At 45.6% G+C, this 18935-nt stretch overlaps 1 protein-coding gene across 5 annotated transcripts in view; it reads right to left on the reverse strand.

Moving 5' to 3' along the window:
* The window catches only part of Sfi1 (SFI1 centrin binding protein), a 67355-nt gene that overhangs the window by 23291 nt on the left and 25129 nt on the right, over positions 1 to 18935 (reverse strand). For all 5 annotated transcript variants that reach the window (XM_075944035.1, XM_075944036.1, XM_075944033.1 and 2 more), the window contains 5 exons: positions 15282 to 15384; positions 8053 to 8209; positions 4757 to 4918; positions 2145 to 2215; positions 962 to 1054 (listed from right to left, as the gene is read on the reverse strand). In XM_075944035.1, the coding sequence (XP_075800150.1) occupies positions 962 to 1054; positions 2145 to 2215; positions 4757 to 4918; positions 8053 to 8209; positions 15282 to 15384 (586 nt within the window). The remainder of the gene's footprint in view (positions 1 to 961; positions 1055 to 2144; positions 2216 to 4756; positions 4919 to 8052; positions 8210 to 15281; positions 15385 to 18935) is intronic.

Genomic DNA, 18935 nt, shown 5'->3' on the forward strand with positions numbered 1-18935 from the left:
TTGCTTGTTTGGGGTTGATGCATGCTGAAGTATTTAAGTGTTTTTATAACTTACTTTGAAATTGTTTGGGAGAAAATTTGAAGCAAATATTTAACGAATATTGAATCTAAGCAGTATATAGACCATTAAACTAGTTCTTTCTGTTTTACTATGTGCTTAATCATTTAAAAAAAAAAGGAAGAAATCGACAGAAACAAAACCAACGAAGAGAGTCATTGCCCTTGGTGAACACACACAGGGCTCAGCAGTTTATATTACCTGGGGTGCGCCGGGCGGTGGTGGCGCACGCCTTTAATCCCAGCACTCGGGAGGCAGAGGCAGGCGGATCTCTGTGAGTTCGAGACCAGCCTGGTCTACAAGAGCTAGTTCCAGGACAGGCTCCAAAACCACAGAGAAACCCTGTCTCGAAAAACAAAACAAAACAAAAAAAATTACCTGGGGTGCCCTGGACAGGGTGAAAAGCGTAATCATCTGGGCCGAGTACTGATTTTCTTTCTTTTTTTCTTTCTCTCTCTCTCTCCTCCCTTCCTTTCATTTTTTTTTTGTTTGTTTTGTTTTTTGAGACAGTTTCTCTGTGCAGTGCTGTCTGTCCTGGAACTCACTTTGTAGACCAAGCTGGCCTTGAACTCTCAGAGGTCCACCTGCCTCTGCCTCCTGAGTATGGGGATCAAAGGCATATGCCACCACCACCTGGCAAGTACTGATTTTCTTAGTAGACTGGAGTGAGGTGGGGTGAGTGGGGAGCCCTAAAAGGCTAAAACAAATTTCTCTATTAGCAGATGCAGATTAACAAAGAAAATAGGCATTGCTATTTTGGAGTCTAAAGTTTAAATGAAGTGCCATGCACAATAGTGCACACATATAATTACAGGACTCTGGAGTACTGTGAACTCAAGACCAGCTATACAGTGAGTTCAAGGCTGGCCTGAGCAAGGCCCTGTCTGGGGGGGGCAAGTCTCACCGTAGTATCACGCAGCTGGTGAGCAAGGTTCCTTCTTATTCGCCAGAGACGGGCCTGGGTCACATTATCTTTTAAGGCTCTGAAGCAAGAATGCTGCACACAGAAATGACACGGATTGAAAAGAAGCATCAGTGTCTGTAGACGTGTGAACAAGGAAAGCAGCATCGGAAGCCTCTGCGATTTCTCTGGAGTTTCTCTACCTTGTACCTAATAGAAGCGAACCTACCTAGCTCTCAGTAATACTGGCTTCACATAAAAACACGCCCTCTGTTCAGTCACCTCTGAACAGGAGACTGACTCCCCATGACCCACAGGAAAAAGAATTCTAAAAAGGTTGAACACTGGGTGGGTATGATATCTGTGCTGTTAGTCCCAGACTTGGGAACCCCCTAGAGTTAATGTGTATATTCATTTGCATAACTATAAATGTGGCTTGTCAGAATAAACTGAGTCTGTGATGAAGGATACCCATTGTCAAATTGATGGCAGCTAGGACCGGGTGGGATCAGGCCTCTGGCCCCGCCTACTGGAGACTGGTTCACAGAAGTGTGCAGACCCACCTCACTCCTGGCTGGGATCCAGGGCTGCATGCAAAGAGAAAGGCAGCTGAGCAACTTAACCAGCTGTTTCAAGTTCCTGCTGCCTTGACAGACTGTACCTTCAACTGTGTGCTTAAATGAATTCTTGTCATCTCTGACTTGCTTGTACTGGGATATTTTACCACAGAAACAAAAGACACTAGGACAGACCCTTGGGTCCACACTCCCTATTCTGTCACTACCTAAGCAAAGCACCAGAGAGGAGAGGCTGGATTGGGTCAGGGATTTCCCAATTGTGTTCTGTGGAGCAGCAGTGGCTCCTAAAGTCTCTGAAGGCCAGCTCCTGAGGTGGGGACAGCCCACAGGACAGGACCCAACTCTCCAGACCTTGATTCAGACTTAGGATCAGGACTTCTGTCTGTGTTATACATTGGGTCTCTGCCACTCAAAAGAGGCTGACTGTAAAGCCCCAGGATCATATCCCCTCGGAGGTCCCTTAACAACTCCACATCCCTGACTCCCAGTTTCAAAATGTGAACACAGACTACAGCCACTCAGAACTGGCTGCACACAGGGGCTAGTATAAGGGGGGAGTGCTAAGCGGATGCCACCACGGCTGGCCCAGACCCCGGAACTCTTATTACCAGGAGGTAGTGCCGGTGGTGTTCTTCTGCCGCTGCATGCTGGGCAGCCCCTTCTGCCTGCAGCAGCATGTCTGCAGAAATTCCGTTAAGGCCTCCAGTCTTACAAGGCTCCTGGCCTGACACAATAAGAATGCTTCCTGTGAGCCACCAAAAGGGCATGGCTTGGGGCGGGGAGATGGCTCAGTGGTTAAGAGAGATGGCTTTTACTCTCAAAGCGTCGGGGTTCGATTCCCAGCACCTACAAAATGGCTCACAACCATCCATAACCCCAGTTCCAGGGGATCCAACAGGCACACATGGTGCTCATACATGCATGCGAACAAAATATTCATACACATAAAGGGCATGGCTCTAGCATAACAGGCCTGCTAGGTAGGCTGATAACCACCTGTCTCCTTCTGGCAATTCAGGGAAGCACAGAGGAATGCTAACAAAGAGCCAGGTCATGCCTCCACCCTCTTGACACCCATCCAATGAAAGGCAGAGTCTGAGGTAACCTGCCACCAAGTTCAACAAGCATTTGGAATCATCACCGAGCCAGCAGCCTTGATGGTTTGGCATCATGGTCCGGTAAGATGATTGAGCTGGGAGCGTTAGATATTTTCATATCTTTTCTAATCTCGTAATCCTCACATACTCAGCTAAACAACCCATATGCTCTGCTCCTGAACGTCTCTCACGGCCTGCTTCTCTTCTGCCCAGCACCTGATTTGTCCCTCACATGAGTCCTCACAAAGCTGGGCTCACTGGGCAGCCTCTCTCCTCTAATCTAGGCCCATATTCTTTTTAAAAACATCATGTATGGCAGGGGGCGCGCATGCCTTTAATCCTAGCACTTGGGAGACAGAGGCAGGTGGATCTCTATGAGTTCGAGGCCAGCCTGGTCTACAGAGTGAGTTCCAGGACAGACAAAACTACACAGAGAGAAAAAAACATACAAACAAAAAAACCTTGTCTTAAAAACCAAACCAAACAAAACAAGACAAAAATAAATACATAAAAATCCCAAAACTTCAGATTACATTCATCTGTGTTTGTGTGCATGCCTGTGCCACGGTGAAGGCCAGAGGACAACTTGCAGCCATCTGTTCTTTCCTCCTGCCAAGTGGGCTCCAAGGTGCAAGCTCAGGTTCTGAGGCTCGGTAGCAAGCTATCTCACTGGTTCTAGGAACGTCTTGGCTAAAGCACAAATTCAAGGGCAATGATTCTTATGGAAAACTCCCCAGATAAGGAGTAAATCCCTGAGTGTGGCACACAGGGCTCTATGGGAGGTCCCAGACCACAATGACTGTCCCATGAGCCATACTCACCACACATTTTTTTTTCTGAGACAGGTTCTCACTATGTAGCCTTGGCTGGCCTGGAACTCATTATGTTGACCAGGTTGGCCTCAAACTCAGAGATCTGCCTGCCTCTGCCCCAAGTGCTGAGATTCAAAGTGTGTGCCATCACGCCTCACCAGTAAACCTGGGTAAACACCCAGCCTCTGCCAAAATTTATGGTCACCTAGGACTTATATTCAGTTCAGATGTGATTCCTTACCTGACCCTCCTGGGAGGCCAGAAATCTTTTACTTTATTATTATTTTTGTTGGTTTCTTTAGAGACAGGGTTTCTCCGTGCAGCTTTGGAGCCTGTCCTGGAACTCACTCTGTAGACCAGGCTGGCCTTGAACTCAGAGATCCACCTGCCTCTGCCTCCCGAGTGCTGGGATTAAAGGTGTGAGACACTACCACTGGGTGCTTTTTACTTTAAAATACAAAACAAAAAAGTCTGAGATAGAGTTGGATGTGTAGTCAGGCTTGTCTAGATTTAAGATCCTTCTGCCTCACTGTTCCTGAGTGCTAGGTACACAGGCTTGGTTCTGGGTCAAGCCCTTAGGAGCTCTATCACTGTCAAGACCATTTTCATATCTCTTTTCCCACTGGACAAGGAGTGCTATGAGTCTTTCGTTTCCCTCAGGCCAGCCAAAATCACTGGGGAAAGGGACTCTATCTGGGAAGATACCTCTATCAGATTGGTCTGTACCAAGTCTATGGGACATTTTCTTGATTGATGACTGATGTGGTAGGGCCCAGCCCGTGAGTGGTGCCAATGCTGGGCAGGTGGTCCTGGGTTGTTTAAGAAGCAGGCTGAGGGCCAAGTAGGGGTGGCACACACCTTTAATCCCAGCACTTGGAAGGCAGAGGCAGGTAGATCTCTGTGAGTTTGAGGCCACCCTGGTCTACAATATGAGCTCCAGGACAGGCTCCAAAGCTACACAGCGAAACCCTGTCTCAGGAAAAGAAGAAGAAGAAGAAGTAGGTTGAGCAAGTCTTACAGAGCAAACCAGTGAGCATCGTTCCTCTCCTTCAGTTCCTACCCCAACTTCTCTTCATGATGGCCTGTGAGCTGTCAGATGAAACAAACCCTTTCCTCTCCACTTAGCTGTTGGTCATAAAGTCTATCACAGCAACAGAAACCTACCCAAGACACCAAATACAAGAACTTAAGTTGGAGTTCAACATGAATCAAGACTTGGATGGACAAATGTAAGGTATCCAGATCCTCACACTGTGGACATTCTGGGGGAGGAGGGGAGCAGGATGATGAACAGGCCAGTGCAAAGGATACAGTGCTTCCAGTGTGCAAAGGCCCTCCGCAGGGCCATCTTCTGGGCCAGTTTCTCCACCAAGGCCTGGTGGGCAGACAAGCTCTGCCTCCACTCCCAGGCCCACTGCCAGTCACAGAAATGTAACTGGAGCACAGTGACACGATGGAATTGTGCAGCCATTTCTGCAACAGAGAAATAACTCTTAAGTACTGCTCCCCACAGCAGGGAAACGACACGAAGGCTGGACCCTACTATTGACAAAGAGCAGGGATTCAAGAGCACTCCCATGAAGAATCCTTGTTACAGGTTGACAATGTAGCAGAGAGAAAGTGTGTGCTTTAAATGTAAGGCTCCTTGGGTCAACCCCAAACACCACACACAGAAGAGTTGTCTAGACACTAGAAGGTTATTTGACCTCTAGAATTACTTCTCTTTCCAAGAAAAAAGGGCTGCAGTTTTAGGGAAGTGTGATAGCTAATCCTGGTTGCCAACTTCACACATCTGGGAAGAGGGAACGGTTGACTATCTCCATCAAACTGGACCGTGGCATGTCTGTGACGCCAGTGGTTATTTTTTGTTGTTTTTTTCACTAGTATAGAAGGGCCCAATCCATTGTGGATGGTACCATCCCTGAGCAGGAGAAATATATTTTCTCCCCAAGGGCAGAGGCTGCTAGTTAGCTGCTGATACGTAAGAATGATAACCAACACTTTCAAAAATACTGTCTGATTTTTGTCTCTACTTGGAGGGTTCTGGATAGGCTCAGTCTCCAAGGAAACAACATACCACTCCAGTGATTATGTTGGCAAAGGACTCCTGAGCTTTCAGCCATACTGACCCTAGCTGCCAGATACACGTCCTTCCAACACTAATCAGCTGACAGCTGGTAAATTGAGCCCTCCAAAGTAGGCTGTTGTTTGAGGCATGTGATTGAACACCATCATGATAAAGAGCCTAACAGCCTTTGTGCTTCAGTCTTGGGCAGCTGTGGAGTTGAGCTAGCTCCACTATGCTCTATGAGCCAATGTTGGTAGTCTAGGAGGTAAATGGGATTCACTTGGACAAGAGCCTGAGCACCTAACCTAGGGGCACAGTGTTTGATTCGCTTCTGTGTAAACTCAACAAGCTTGCTTATAAAAAGCATCACAGATCATGCTCCTAGGGTGACCTGGACTAGCAAGCTGTTCTCAGTGACAGGGTCCTAAGGGGAGGAGTCCTGGAGATGAGAAGATAAAGACAACAGGAAAGCTGTGGTCAGGAAGTCTTACATAAGTTGTCTTATGCCAAGCAGATTCCTGGTTTTCGAGAAGGAAAGCCTTCGGTTGATCTAATCCTTAACACTAGGGATTATTAACCCTAAAACTGTTTGGGAAACCAAACCACAATGATACAATGATGGCACCAATGAGAATCCCACATGCCAAACTTGTAATATGTTAATTTTTTTCTTTCCTTTTCATTTAAACTTAAAATGTTTTAAAAAACATTTCAATATCATGCTGGATGGTGATGGTCTTAGTTCTCAGGTGGCAGAAGTAGGTGGATCTCTGTGAGTTCGAGGCCAGCCTGGTCTATAGAGCAAGTTCCAGGACAGTCAGAGCTACACAGAGAGATCCTGTCTCGAAAAACCAAGATAAAAAATTTCAATACACAAATTATATGTATTTGCATAAGGGAGGACAAATTCAAATAATCCAAGTATGTGTTGAGGGCTGGGCTGATCCAAGGCTTTCCCTGAGGCCATAAGATGTGGAGAAGGAACATAGCCCCTTGTCTAAAATCAGAAACAAGGTGACAGAGCCAGTTAGCCTGGGGTTAGGGCCTTGTGGGAGCTGTGGCTTCAGATCCACCATATGGAGCTGTGGTCAGCAATACCAGGCCACTGTGTGTTGTAAAACAGTAGTTAAAGATGCATTACATTTGTTTGTGCTGTGCAACATTTGTTTCATGATGCAAAGATGTGTTGCATTCTTTTATGTTGCATTTGCTTAACTCTGTGAAGTTGTGTTACTCTGCCTGGCTAAAACACCTGATGGTCTAATAAAGAATGAATGGCCAATAGCAAGGCAGGAGAAAGGATAGTGAAGCTAGCAGGCAGAGAGAATAAAAAGGAGGAGAGATCTGGGAAGAAAAGATCGAGGAGCAAGAAAAAGAAGAGAGGAAGACTCCAGGGGCCAGCTACCTAGGTACATAGCAAGCCACAGAGAAAGAAGTAAAACAAGGTACATAGTCTGTCACTCCTGAACTCAGCTATGAAGTTAATCACTAGCTGAAGCGCTGCTCAAACAGAGACACTGAAGAACGAGAGCCTTGGTTTGGCGGTCTCAGATCTCACTCTTACTCATGCTAGCTACAGCTTCCAAACCAGTGCCATTTCAAGGGACATCAGCACAGCAGCCAGGTTCATTAGGGCTGGCCTGACAGTTGGGGTGGCTGGCTCTGAGCTGAACTGGGTCTATTTGGGGAGTCTCATCACTGGGTACACCAGAAACCCTTTTCTGAAGCAACAGCTCTTCTCCTTGATTCTTTGCTTTGTCCTCTCAGAGATCTGGGGGCTCTTTTGCCTAAAGGTGTCCTCCTCATCATTGTCAACATACGAAGCTGCTGTCCCGACCCCACCTGACATAGCCCCTTCTCCCATGTCTCCTCTATTGTTTATGTTCCTTTTCCTATACCGTCCCAGGAAGTCTGGGAAAGTAATTAGCACAGGGTTTGACAGAGAGAAAGGTGATAAACACTGTATAAATAAGACAAAGAAGGCAAGTCATTCTAAAAATACAAGTAATCATTAAAACTGGCATTCTTGATAAAGAAGAAATACAATGTAAAAACAAGCACAATAGCCGGGCGGTGGTGGCGCACGCCTTTAATCCCAGCACTCGGGAGGCAGAGGCAGGTGGATCTCTGTGAGTTCGAGACCAGCCTGGTCAACAGAGCTAGTTCCAGGACAGGCTCCAAAGCCACAGAGAAACCCTGTCTCGAAAAACAAAAACAAAAACAAAAAAAAAAAGAAAGAAAAACAAAAACAAGCACAATAAAAAACTGTAGATATGATCATACCCATCACAATACGAAAAGTTAGCATTTGAAATTAAATATAAAAGAATCAATACATTAAGACTATTTGAATATAAGTTAGGCATGCTAGGGAAAGCCAAAAGGAAATAAATGAGAACCAAGGGTGATGTACTTTTCTAAATTTCCTGCTGTCCAAATTGTGGTGTAAGGCATTCGGTTTCCTCTTCATGGAGGGCCACAGGCAGTGGAGAGATTGCTCTGACCAGGCCAAGCTTGGAGGCCCAGGCTTCTTACTCACCGTTCTGCCATCTCTTTACCCTGCAGATGTGGAGGTACTGAAGCCAAGCCTTCAAAGATCTCTGCTTCTGACAGCGCTGATGGTGTCGCACTGCAGTGACCACCTTCCCTCTTTCCTGCTGGCTATTTAGGAGCTGCTCTTGCCATCGTGACCATGCCTGAAAAGACCAGATCAATGTCATTCTCAGCCACACAGTGGGTTTGAGGTCAGCCTGGGCTATGTGAGATCCTGCCTCAAACAAAACAAAACAAACTTGGGGGAACAAAGAAGTTACAAACAAAAAAGAGAAGCTGTAAAAAGTAACTTACAGCCAGGTAAGGGAGCACACACCCACTCAGGAGGATCTCTGAGTTAGGGCAAGCCTAGTCTGCAGGGCAAGTTCCATGACAGCCAGAGCTACAAAGAGGTGGGGTGGGGGAGGAGGAGAAGAAAGTAGCAAATACATGATGGGTTTAGGGTGAAGCTTCCGAGCCCAGCTGCCCTGGTGAATTGGCTGAAGGAAGACATGGAGCTGGCCTACCTACACAAGGGATGAAGACATAGATGCTAGGGAGCTGTGAAGGAAATGGATCAGATAGAACAAATGCTGGTGTCAGCAGCTATGCTGTGTGAAATTTCTATGATAGTTCCATGCAACCACAGATAATAAAAGTTTTGTGCTAAAAAAGGCATAATGGGGTAGGGGTAGGGATAGAAAGATAGCTCAATGATTTTTGCTCTTACAAAGGACTCAGGTCCAGTTCCCAGCACCCATAGGCGGCTCAAAACCATCTGTAACTTCAGCTCCAGAGAATCTGTCACCCTCTTCTGTCCTCTGAGGTGCCAGGCACATACATGATGTACAGACATACAAATTTACACACACACATACACACACACACATGGAATAATGAAACTAAATGACACCCTGGGAGTAATATATAGTAAATCCAAGTTTACGATGAATGCAGGCCTGTCTTTTCCTTGGAAGTGGTACTGGGGATGCCGTTCTCTTACATTTCAGGAAAGGGAGCCTGTAAAGGTGAGAGTGGACAACAGGATTCCCTTAAAATTATTCAAAATGTGGACCTATGAGAAGGTCACATATAGGCAAAGATAACTCATGCCCTAGTTTGAATATAGAGATTTCTTATCTTTTTCTAAATCTGTTATACCTCTTACTTCCCTCCTCTTAGGTGAATATCATTCTTCCAAGTCCCCCCAAAAATGAGGCAGGGGGCTAGAGATATGAGTCAGTGATTAAGAGGGAAAACTGTTCTTGCAAAGGACCGGATTTCAGCTGCCAGCACCCATATTGGGTGTCTTACAACCACTTGTAGACAAGCTCTAGAACTGGTGCCCCTCTGGCTTCTGTGAGCACCCACGCACATATGTATGTGTACATGTAAACACACACATGCACATACATGCATAAAGAAATAAATCTTTTAAAAAGGCAATTGAGAATTTTCTGCAGGCTGCACCAGGTAACTAAATCTGCCTGCCCCAGCTCTAGTCAAACTGGCCAAGCTCCAGTCAAAGGTCACCCTCACTATGACTACATGCCATCTTCTCTTACCTTCTCAAGTGTATCACTGGAAATGTGAACCTCTCCTATACCTTCGGTCTTCACTTTCTACTAGATATGAGAAACCAGTGGATATATGTACTATTCTCCCACTCTATTTTGTTTGTTTGTTTGTTTGTTTTAAAGGCAGGGTTTCTCTGTGTAGCTCTGGATCTCCGGGAACTTGCTTAGTAGATCAGGCTGGCCTTGAACTCACAGAGGTCCTCCTGCCTCTGCCTCCCCAGTCCTGGGATTAAATCCACTATCACAAGACAACTTTTTTTTTCTAAAATAAATTTTAAAAAAATGCCCTTCATAACCTGGAGAGATGGTTCAGGGGTTAAGAGCACTGGCTGCTCTTCCAGAGGACCTGAGCTCAATTCCCAGCACCCACATGGTGGCTCACAACCATCTGTAATGGGATCTGATTTTCTCTTCTGTGTGCAGAAACAGAGTGCACATATATATATAAAATAAATACACCTTTTTAAAAATGCCCTTCAGGATGCTACAATCAGAAACAGGTGACTAACAATGGCAATGGGTTTCTGATCCTACTGCATGTATTGGCTTTGTAGGAGCCTAGGCAGTTTGGATGCTCAACTTACTAGATCTGGATGGAGGTGGGGGTTCCTTGGACTTCCCACAGGGCAGGGAACCCTGCTTGCTCTTCGGGCTGAGGAGGGAGGAGGACTTGATTGGGGGAGGGGGAGGGAAATGGGAGGCGGTGGCGGGGAAGAGTCAGAAATCTTTAATAAATAAATAAATTAAAAAAAATAAAAAAAACAACCAAACAAACAAAAAAAAAGAAACAGGTGACTAGCCACGTGGTGATGGTGCACCGCCTTTAATCCCAGCAAAGGCAGGTGTACCTCTGTGAGTTCAAGGCCAGCCTGGTTTACAGAGTGAGTTTCTGGACAGCCAGGGCTGTTACACAGAAAAACCTTGTCTTAAAAAAAAACAACAAAAAGGGGAGAGGGGCTAGAGAGATGGCTAAGAGGTTAAGAGCAATGGCTGCTTTACCTGCTCTTACAGAGGTCCTGAGTTCAATTCTCAGCAACCACATGGTGACTCACAACCATCGGTAATGAGATCTAGTGCCCTTTCTAGCATGCAGGTAATGCAGGTAAATAAGTAAGCCTCTGAAAAACAGGGCTGGAGAGATGGCTCAGTGGTTGAGAGCACTGACTGTTCTTCCAGAGGATCCAGGTTCAATTCCCACCACCAACATGGTGGTTCAGAAATGTCTGTAACTCCAGTTCCAGGGAACCAACACCCTCACACAAACATACATATGGGCAAAACACCAATGCAGTAAAAATAAAAAAATAAAACAACAACAAAAAAATCAAACCATTGACTTTGCATTGGGCTCTGTATCAGACATAAAATTGTATTGTATGGTTTTATTTTTTTCCATTTCCTTTTAAAAGCTTTGTGTGTACGTGCACAGGTATACTCAGAGGCCATAAGCATTGGATCCCCTGGAGTTGAAGTTACAGGTGGCTATGAATCACCTTAACATGGACACTGGGAATGGAACTTGGTTCTTTGCAAGAGCACTTTTTTTTAGATTTATTAATTTATTATGTATACAGTGTTCTCACTGCATATATGTCAGCAGGACAGAAGAGGGCACCATATCCAAATGTACTGAGGGTGAACATTACATCTACAACTTTCAAGTGGCTCAGAAAAACTAAGTACAAGCCAGGCCCAGGGCACATGCCATCGGCATGAGGTGGAAGCAAGGGGCCCACAAGCTCAAGGCCAAGAGGGGACATGAGACACTGTCCAAAAACAAACAAACAAAAAAAAATCATCAAGGGGCTGGAGAGATGGCTCAGAGGTTAAGAGCATTGCCTGCTCTTCCAAAGGTCCTGAGTTCAATTCCCAGCAACCACATGGTGGCTCACAACCATCTGTAATGGAGTCTGATGCCCTCTTCTGGTCTTCAGGCATACACACAGAATACACACAGAAAGAATATTGTAGGCCGGGCGGTGGTGGCGCACGCCTTTAATCCCAGCACTCGGGAGGCAGAGGCAGGCGGATCTCTGTGAGTTCGAGACCAGCCTGGTCTACAGAGCTAGTTCCAGGACAGGCTCCAAAGCCACAGAGAAACCCTGTCTCGAAAAACCAAAAAAAAAAAAAACCAAAAAAAAAAAGAAAGAATATTGTATACATAATAAATAAATATTTTTAAAAAATCATCAAGAGAGAACTATATTCAGGCCAGGCGGTGGTGGCGCAAGCCTTTAATCCCAGCACTCGGGAGGCAGAGGCAGGTGGATCTCTGTGAGTTTAAGGCCAACCTGGTCTACAAGAGTTAGTTCCAGAACAGGCTCTAAAACTACAGCAAAACCCTGTCTCAAAAACCCAAAATAAATAAATAGATAGATAGATAGACAAATAAATAGATAAATTAATAAATGAGAGAACTATATTTATTCTTAAACTGGTTATGGGAGCTGCTTGTAATCTCAGGATTACTTAAGAGGCTGAGGCAGCAGGTCTTTTTTTTTTTTTTAAAGATTTATTTACTATGTATAAAGTGTTCTGCCTGCGTGTATCCCTGCAGGCAGAAGAGAGCACCAGATCCCACGATAGACGGTTGTGAGCCACCATGTGGGAATTGAACTCAGGACCTCTCAAAGGGCAGTCACACCTCTGAGCCCCACAGCATGGTCTTAACACCCTGAACTGAAGTGGGAGATGCCTCACACCTTTAACCCCAGCACTCAGGAGTCAGGGGCAGGAGGATCTCTGAGTGTGAGGCCAGCCTGGTCTGCAGAGAGAGTTCCAAGACAGCCAGGTCTACAGAGAGAAACATTGTCTTGAAAAAAGAAAAATTAAACAAACAACCCTGAATTTTTATTATTTTTAATTTTATTGTTTTTAATTATATATGTAGTATGTGTGTATGTTGTGTGGGTATGTGCATGTGTATGCAGGTGTCTGAAAACCAGAGAAATTGGATCCCCTGGAGATGGAGTTACAGATGGTTGTGAGCCATCTGTATGGTGGTGAAAATTGAACTTTGGTCCAGGCTTCCTCCCTGCATTTCCTGAATATTTAAAAAGGAGTAAAAAATACATTTGCATGGTTGTTAAAACATGAAGAATGGCTGAAAATGTTCACACCTTTAATCCCAGCACTCAAGAGGCAGAGTCAAGTGGATTTCTGTGAATTAGAGGCCAGTCTGGTCTATGTAATGAGGTCCAAGACAGTCAAGGCTACATAGTGAGACCCTGTCTCAAAAAAACAAAATCAAATAGCCGGGCGATGGTGGCACACAACTTTAATCCCAGCACTCAGGGAGGCAGACAGAGGCAGGTGGATCTCTGTGAGTTCGAGGCCAGCATGGCCTACAAAGCAAGTTCCAGGACAGCCAGAGATACACAGAGAAACTCTGTCTCGAAAAACCATAACAAAGAAAACAAAACACAAAACCCCATGGAAAATAGGATTAACTGGGTGAAGTGTACATATTGCCCCCCTTCTTTCTGCAATTCGGTATTTGCAGACACAACCCTTTAGCACCCTGAGCCCTGCGGCTGACACGAGCTCACCATTTTGTAACTTCTCCCTAGCAGGCTTTCTTGAAAGCACTCCCTTGTGCTCACAGAAACTGCTTATCAAGTCTATCAACCATTTCTACGTGGCTCAGCCCAAAGGTCAAGTCTGTCCTCACCCTGCCTGACCTGGCAGAATGGCATCTGGCATGGCAGACACCTTCTCTGCTGGATCCCTTCAGGTCCTCAGTGTTCCTGCTGCCGACTTCGCAGTGCCTGTCCCACAGCCTCTCCTGTCACTCCCCTTCACTGCTTACTCCTCCCTCAGCTGCAAATCCCATCTTCATTCAAGGACTCCCAAGGGTAGGGTCCTACCGGGACCCTTCCCCGGTATTTCAGGTGTTACAGAAGCATCTGTACCTCTCTGTGGAGACTCAGGGAGTACCAGGCTCAGCATTCCGAGTGAAGAGCACAGCTTCCTCCAATCCTTCCCCACAGGCTGCTTCTCCTTCAGAAGTCCCATGTCAGTAAAGGGCAACTCCACTGTTGCAGGTGCTCAACCAAAACCAGTAGTCACCACAGGATTCCTTCCCTGACTTAATCTCCCCATGAGCAAATCCTATTAGTCACTTTCAAAACAGCCAGAACCTGAGTCTGGAGAGATAGCTGCTCTTTCAGAGGACTCAGGTTTGATTCCCAGGACCCACATAACATCCATCTGTAACTCTAGTTCCAGGTGATACTCTCTTCTGCCCTCTGTTGGCACCAGACACACACATGGTGCACTGACATAAATACATTCAGGGAGAAATTTACACATGTAAAATAAAATAAATAAATCATAAACACATACAAACACACACTCCAACTACCATCTTGCCAAAAATCTCACTTGAAATTTTCTTTCTTTCTTCTTCATCTTTTTGTTGTTGTTGTTGGGTTTTTATGTTTTGTTTTTTCGAGACAGGGTTTCTCTGTGGCTTTGAACTTTGAAGCCTTTCCTGGAACTAACTCTTAGACCAGGCTGGCCTTGAACTTACAGAGATCCGCCTGCCTCTGCTTCCCAAGTGCTGAAATTAAAGGCGTGTGTGTGCCACCACTGCCCAGCATTGTTGTTTTGTTTTGTGTTTTTGAGACAGGATTTCTCTGTGCAGTGCTGGCTGTCCTAGAACTCACTCTGTAGTTCAGGCTGGCCTCAAACTCACAGAAGTTCACCTGCCTCTGACTCCTGAGGGCTGGGATTTATGTGTATGTGTGTGTCTGTGTGCAGGTAGGTGTATATACCTGAGTTCAGGTACCTGAAAAGGCCAGAAGGCATCATATCCCCTGGAGTTGGAGTTATAGGTGGTTGTGAGCTGCCTAATGTGGTTTCTGGAAGCCAAATTCAGGTCCTCTACAAGAGAGTATGTGCTCTTAGCCACTAAATCATTTTTTCAGTTTGTAAGACAGTTGATTTCATTTTATGCTTATAGGCATATGTCTGTGCGGGTAACCTCAGAGGCCAGGTGGGTTTTATTAACATATATTCATGCACGGAGTGGTGGTTTTCAGTCAGTGAGCACAGTCCTGCCACTTGGAGGCAAGAGAATTCAAAGATCATCCACTACTACATAGCAAGTTCAAGGCCAGCCTAGACCACGTGAGACTCTGATTCAAAAACTAGAAACCAAACACCTTGTAAGGGCAAAGCAGAAAGGTTGTTTTCTTTTCAGTCTTTGTTTCTACCTGCATTATTTTCTCATTTGCTGTAGAAAAACAACAATGAGCAGATAAGAACATATTTTAAACAGTTTCTAATCAACTTTGTGACCTCGGCTCTGCATGGAAATTTTTGTTGTTGTTTTTCAAGACAGGGTTTCTCTGTGGCTTTGGAGTCTGTCCTGGAACTAGCTCTGTAGACCAGGCTGGTCTCGAACTCCCAGAGATCCGCCTGCCTCTGCCTCCTGAGTGCTGGGATTAAAGGCTTGCGCCACCATCGCCCGGCTCTGCATGGAAATTTTAGAGAGCAGGTACACACTCCTAGAGCAGCGCCTGTCTGGCACAGCCCTGCCTTCTGCACTGCTCTCCCACCCCATCTCCCCAGATGCACTCCCAACAAGCAGCAGCAGTGAGAAGCCTTCCTGTTAATTACATAGTTAATTACCAACGCTTGAGTGTGCCAGACAGACCTGCAGCTGGAGACTCTGGGCTCTATGCTTCACAACTGCTGTGTGGAGAGCACGGTCCGCTTGGGCTTGTGCTAGTTGCCACCTCCACTTGCTCCACCAGAAACTGAAAGAGCAAACCAAAGGAGTTAGTGGGGGGAGGGGGGAGACACAGAAAAGACAAGGACCATTAGGGCTGTGCTTCTGTTCAGCCCAAGTCTCTCCCTCACAGTACCATCTTTAACTGATGCCTGCTAGACCCACTACTGCAAAGAAAAACAAAAATCAAGAGTAGTCCAGGGAATGAAGAGGTGGTTTATGGAGAAAAGGTGCTTGCCACCAAGTCTGATAACCTGAGTTCAATCCCAGGGACCTGTAGTGATATTTCATTTGTATTTTATTTATTTATTTATTTTTTTTTTGGTTTTTCGAGACAGGGTTTCTCTGTGGTTTTGGAGCCTGTCCTGGAACTAGCTCTTGTAGACCAGGCTGGTCTCGAACTCACAGAGATCCGCCTGCCTCTGCCTCCCAAGTGCTGGGATTAAAGGCGTGCGCCACCACCGCCCGGCTTTCATTTGTATTTTAATAAATAAAGCTTGCCTGAAGTTCAGAGAGTAAAACAGCCACACTGGTCAGCCTTACAGTGGTGACACACACCTTTAATCCCAGTAGCCACAGTAGTTGCCATAGAAACCAGGCTGTAGTGTTGCACTCTTTAATCCCAGCACTAGAGAAGAATATAAGGCAGGAGGAGACAGCTCTTGGCTCAGTCTCATCCTGAGATTCCTGGAGGCAGGATCGCCATTTCAGACTGAGGTAGAGCTAAGAGCCAGTGGCTGGCTGTTTTGCTTTTCTGACCTTCAAACTGAACCCTAATTTCTGTCTCTGAGTTTTTATTAATTATGCTACAGGGACCCACCATGGTAGGAGAGAACTGACTTGTATAAGTTTTCTCTGACCTTCACAGGCATCATCCTTTTCTCACATATTAAATAACATAATGTTAAAAAGTTGAACAGAAACTAACATCAGAGCCAGTCTTAAGTACTATAAATTATCACCCACTCACTTGTTTGTTTACAGTACTGAAGATGAACTCAGGGCTGTGTGTGCCAGGCAAGCTACCAACCAACTGAGCAACAGCTGCAACCATCTGGTGCTCTGTAGTGTGGAGTGGCAGGCTGCATCCCGCCACTGGCTAGCTTTACCCCCCGAAATAATTACACGGAAACTGGATTCTTTTAAACACTGCTAGGCCCATTAGCTCTAGCCTCTTACTGGCTAACTCTCACATCTTGATTAACCCATTTCTAATAATCTGTGTAGCATCACGAGGTGGTGGCTTACCGGAAAGGATCTTAACCTGTGTTCATCTTGGAGAGGAGAGCTATATCGTCTGCCTGACTCGGCTTCTTTCTCCCAGCATTCTGTTCAGTCTACTCCGCCTACCTAATTTTCTGTCCTATTAAAGGCCAAGGCAGTTTCTTTATTAACCAATGAAATTAACACATAGACAGAAGACCAATCTCCATCAGCGCTCTCTAGATCTTACCTACACAACTAGGCAACAGCCCTAACCATTTGGCACTCTCTAAATCTCATCTACACAACTGAGCAACAGCTGCAACCATTTGGTGCCTCTAGATCTTACCTACACAACTAGGCAACAGCACCAACCCTTTGTGTTCTAGATCTCACCTACACAACTAGACAACAGCCCTAACCCTTTGTGTTCTAGATCTCCTCACCTATACAACTAGACAACAGCACCAACCCTTTGTGTTCTAGATCTCACCTACACAACTAGGCAACAGCCCTAACCCTTTGTGTTCTAGATCTCACCTACACAACTAGGCAACAGCACCAACCCTTTGTGTTCTAGATCTCACCTATACAACTAGACAACCGCCCTAACCCTTTGTGTTCTAGATCTCACCTACACAACTAGGCAACAGCACCAACCCTTTGTGTTCTAGATCTCACCTATACAACTAGACAACCGCCCTAACCCTTTGTGTTCTAGATCTCACCTACACAACTAGGCAACAGCACCAACCCTTTGTGTTCTAGATCTCACCTATACAACTAGGCAACAGCCCTAACCCTTTGGCGCGCTCTAGACCTTACCTATACAATTTAGTCTTCAAAAATGGTTGTGCCTACTATTAAAACTCAGATTTCATTAAAAAACTTGAAGGAAAAACAAAAGTGGTTTTCAGGTTTCCAATCCTGCGTGATGTCTCCTTCCTCCCTTCCCACCTCTTGTAGCCACATCTTTATCTTAGCCCTAGTCGTCTCTTTCTTTCTTTCTTTCTTTCTTTCTTTCTTTCTTTCTTTCTTTCTTTCTTTCTTCCTCCTTCTTCATCTTCTTTTTTTTTCCCCCCTTTTTGGATTTTGGAGACAAGGTTTCTCTGTGTAGCCCTGGCTGTCCTGTAACTTACTCTGTAGACCAGGCTGGCCTTGAGATCTGCCTGCCTCTGACTCTGAAGTGCTGGGATTAAAGGCATGTGCCACCACTGCCCAGCCCTAAATCATACTTTAAGGCTGAGATGGCTCTGATAGCAAGGTGCTTGCTGTGCAATCATGAGAACCTGAGTTTGGATCTCTAGCACCTACATAAAAACCCAGGTACAGTGACAAGCATCTGTAATCTCCATGCTACAGGGAGAGTGTCAAGATGGCTCCCTGGAAGATTGGTGGTTGGCCAGCCAATTTAGCTGAATTAGTGAGTTCACTGAAAGATCCTTTCTTAAAAAGTAAAGTAGAGCCTGGCATGGTGGTGGTGGTGGTGAACTTGGAAGGCAGAGGCAGGAGGATTTTTATGAGTTTGAGGCTAATCGGGCCTACATATTAAGACCCTGTCTCAAAAAAAAAAAACAAACAACAACACAAAAAGGGTAATGGTGGCACATGCCTTTAATCCCAGTTAAGGAGGCAAAGGAAGGTGGATCTGAGTTTGACACCAGCCTAGTCTACATACTGAGTTCCAGGACAGCCAGGGCTACACAAAGAAAACCTGTCTCAAAAATACAAAGGTAGGGGGCTGGAGAGATGGCTCAGTGGTTAAGAGCACCGGCTGCTCTTCCAAAGGTCCTGAGTTCAATTCCCAGCAACCATATGGTGGCTCACAAACATCTGTAATGAGATCTGGCACCCTCTTCCGGCATGTGGGCATACACGGAGGCAGAATGTTGTATACATAATAAATAAATAAATCTTTAAAAAAAAATACAAGGGTAGAAAGTGAGGAAGAAACCAATCTTTGTATACATGTGAAATCGTGTACATACATCATATACATGCATACACACATAAATAAAAGTTCTTTCTGTCCAAAGATGTCCTGGATACAGCTAACTACTTCAGAGGTATGAATTCCCAATAATCTAGAAAGATAATTGGTGATAAACCCATTTCACAGAAGAGAACAAGGAATCACGGAGAGGTGAAATGACCAGTGACATGTTGGGCCAGGACTCAGATCCGTGTGAGTGCAGCGGGAAGGCTAGCAAGCGGTCTCTATGCCTGCCTCTCCTGAGTGTTCACAGCACTCCATTCAGGACCAGTCACGGAGCAGCTTTGTTACACGTGTCAAGAGACTCAGGGTGGATTGTCCTGTGTGTGCAGTGCAGAGCAGTGGCAGCGGCAGAGCATGAGACCTCTTCTTGGTTTTGTTTT

This window comes from Microtus pennsylvanicus, chromosome 12 (genome assembly GCF_037038515.1).
Source record: "Microtus pennsylvanicus isolate mMicPen1 chromosome 12, mMicPen1.hap1, whole genome shotgun sequence".
Taxonomy (NCBI): Eukaryota; Metazoa; Chordata; class Mammalia; order Rodentia; family Cricetidae; genus Microtus; species Microtus pennsylvanicus.